This window comes from Penaeus chinensis, chromosome 10, assembly GCF_019202785.1.
Source record: "Penaeus chinensis breed Huanghai No. 1 chromosome 10, ASM1920278v2, whole genome shotgun sequence".
In the NCBI taxonomy this organism is placed as follows: domain Eukaryota; kingdom Metazoa; phylum Arthropoda; class Malacostraca; order Decapoda; family Penaeidae; genus Penaeus; species Penaeus chinensis.
This window is the reverse complement of record NC_061828.1, coordinates 22,909,694-22,912,193: the sequence shown is the minus strand read 5'-3', so window position 1 is coordinate 22,912,193 and position 2,500 is coordinate 22,909,694. Positions and strand designations below refer to the sequence as shown.

Below are 2,500 nucleotides of genomic sequence, written 5' to 3'. Positions count from 1 at the left end.
TTCACTGTATCTATAACAAATATCGTGACGATTGATATTCTCAGTGACCTGGCCAGACAACACAAAAGGCCGCACCCTTTTCGTGAAATGCAGCTGAAAAGTGATCGAGAAATACAACCGTTTCTGTCGCGGGGTCACAAAAGGACGAATCATTGCTCGAATTAATTTCAGAAGATTAAGAGAAGAATACCATGGCATGATAAAAACAAAAAAAATAGAAAAACGAAAAAGCGGCATACACACACATGTGTGTGTGTGTGTGTGTGTGTGTGAGTGTGTGTGTGTGTGTGTGTGTGTGTGTGTGTGGGTATGTGTATATATAAATATATATATATATATATATATATATATATATATATATATATATGCGTGTGGGTGGGTGTGTATTACAGGGATAGTTGTTAAGAAAATATGCGAAATATAAAATACCCAGAGAAAATAATATGTAAAACGGAAGTAGCAAAAGAGTAAGGTCTATGAGAATGACAAAGCAGAAAATGATGCGCCATAACTGGACCCGCGAATAAGGGTAATTTTACCGCAAATTAGAAGAGTTTCATCTGAAAGCAAACTGAAGCATCAACAGTAAAACTAAACACACAGAGAGTAAATCAAATGCATCATACAGTAAGTAAAAAAGAATGTATGTATGTTTGTATGTATGTATGTATGTATGTATATGTGTGTGTATGTGTGTATGTAAGTATGTATGCGAAAATGTATGAGCGCAAATAAACACATACAGGAACATAAATATCCACACAAACAATTGCACGCTTACATACAAATAAACTCACCCACACAAGTAAACACACACCTACTCTGGGCCCACTATACTTGGGCCAAAGTATACAAGGAATTTAAAGTCGTGATTGTACAAAAGGGTTATAGTCTGGTGAGCCAACATTACCAGTAGTCCTCTCCACCAGAGTGAATGATAACAATGAGCCGATTTCAGTTTTCGACGAACAGCCGCAGCTCGTGATGACGCCACATTCGTGCACGGAGACCTGGATTGTGAGTTTTCGTTTCTTTTCTTCTCTTTTCTTTTTGTTTTATTTTTGATTCATGGAACTCATGAAAAGGCCTATATCCAGGCTGCTGTTATAATACAATACAAAAGTGATATTTGACAAGATAGTTATCATTCACTGAATATCAGGTTTCTTAAATGCCCTGAGTCCACCATTTCACAAGTTACATACATATGTAAATGATGGTATTCTTATTCTTTGCATTGATAATTCAGTCCTCTAATGAGAAGACATTCTTTTCTCATGATTGATATTAAGATAGAGTATGATTCGTTCTTTTTATTTTAATACTATGATACAATAATATGGTGTAGATAAGCACACAGTGAGCATCACTCTGTTTGATGAAAGGGAAGGTGAGAAGGCAAGAGAGGGAGGCGGGGGAGGGCTGTGAAGGCGATGCCGTAGGACGGAGGCGCCGCCGGAATCGCCGGATGAGAAGCGTCGCGTACGGGCGGCGGGGCGGCGTCATTAGCGGCGGAAGGAGTAGCCGGTGCTGGGGGGAGGAGGGGCGCTGTACTGGGGCCGCGCTCCTGAAGCGGCTGCGGCGTCCTCCTGGCGGGCCTTTTCGATCTGGGCAATCGCGTGGGCGGGGAGGGGGTGGGGTGTGGGCAGCAGGTCGGACTGGGGCTGGTAGCCAGCGCCGTCGGCGACGAAGCTGAATACGGCGGGAGTGCCATCAGGGAAGGTGAAGCTGAAACAGATAAAGATTTGTCACTTTCACGGCTGGCGTTGCCCTCTGTCGGTGGGGAGACATAGGGGGCGTATACACTAGCTCTTCCTTTTTACGAAATGAGGCCACTCACCTCCATCCGCCCTGCGAGGCCACGGCGCCGAGCTCGCCCTGGGGAGCGCCCTGCTCCTGGCGGCTGATGCCGTCGCCAGTCTCGAAGTTGAAGTTGTAGTTGCCGAACTGATCAGGTCCTTCGCGGTTGTCCACGAGGATGGGGACGACGGGGCCGCTGCCGTAAGTGGGTGCGGGAGTGGGCACACTGTAGCCCTGCGGCGCCGCGGCCGCCACCGCAAGGAGAGCACAGATTACTGCCTTCTGCAAATCGATATGGTATATGAATTCGCCATGGGTTAGAATATCTAGTAATGTCTCTTTAGATATATGTTTACCACGGGTATGACCCCGGCACCCTGTGGTGTGGTTCAAAAATATATATATATATTTTTTATGAATGTGCACAAAGTCAAAGATGTAGATGATTTTCATAAAAAAAGAAGTGTAGATGATATGATAACTAAATTCATTATAGGAACATCTGTAACTTGACATATGACTGTGTCACCTGCGTTACACATAGTGAATGAGAGCAAAGTGCTTCTTACCGTGAACATTTTCAGATATCGTTCAGTCGACTGTGATGGTAGCTCGAGATTGAAGGCTTATATACCACGAGGCTCCACCCACCTCTGGGTCAGCCTCTCGCTCCCGTTTCCCCCTTTTCCTTCGCGATGCC

General features: G+C 44.9%; 1 protein-coding gene across 1 annotated transcript; it reads right to left on the bottom strand.

Moving 5' to 3' along the window:
- Positions 1 to 1,300: 1,300 nt before the first annotated feature.
- Positions 1,301 to 2,462, bottom strand: LOC125029983 (cuticle protein AMP1B-like). The gene is made up of 3 exons (XM_047620190.1): positions 2,370 to 2,462; positions 1,841 to 2,082; positions 1,301 to 1,728 (listed from the first exon to the last, which is right to left on the bottom strand). The coding sequence occupies exons 1-3, from the start codon at positions 2,376 to 2,378 to the stop codon at positions 1,506 to 1,508; spliced, it is 474 nt and encodes a 157-aa protein (XP_047476146.1). The 5' UTR covers positions 2,379 to 2,462; the 3' UTR covers positions 1,301 to 1,505.
- Between the last annotated feature and the right edge of the window lie 38 nt (positions 2,463 to 2,500).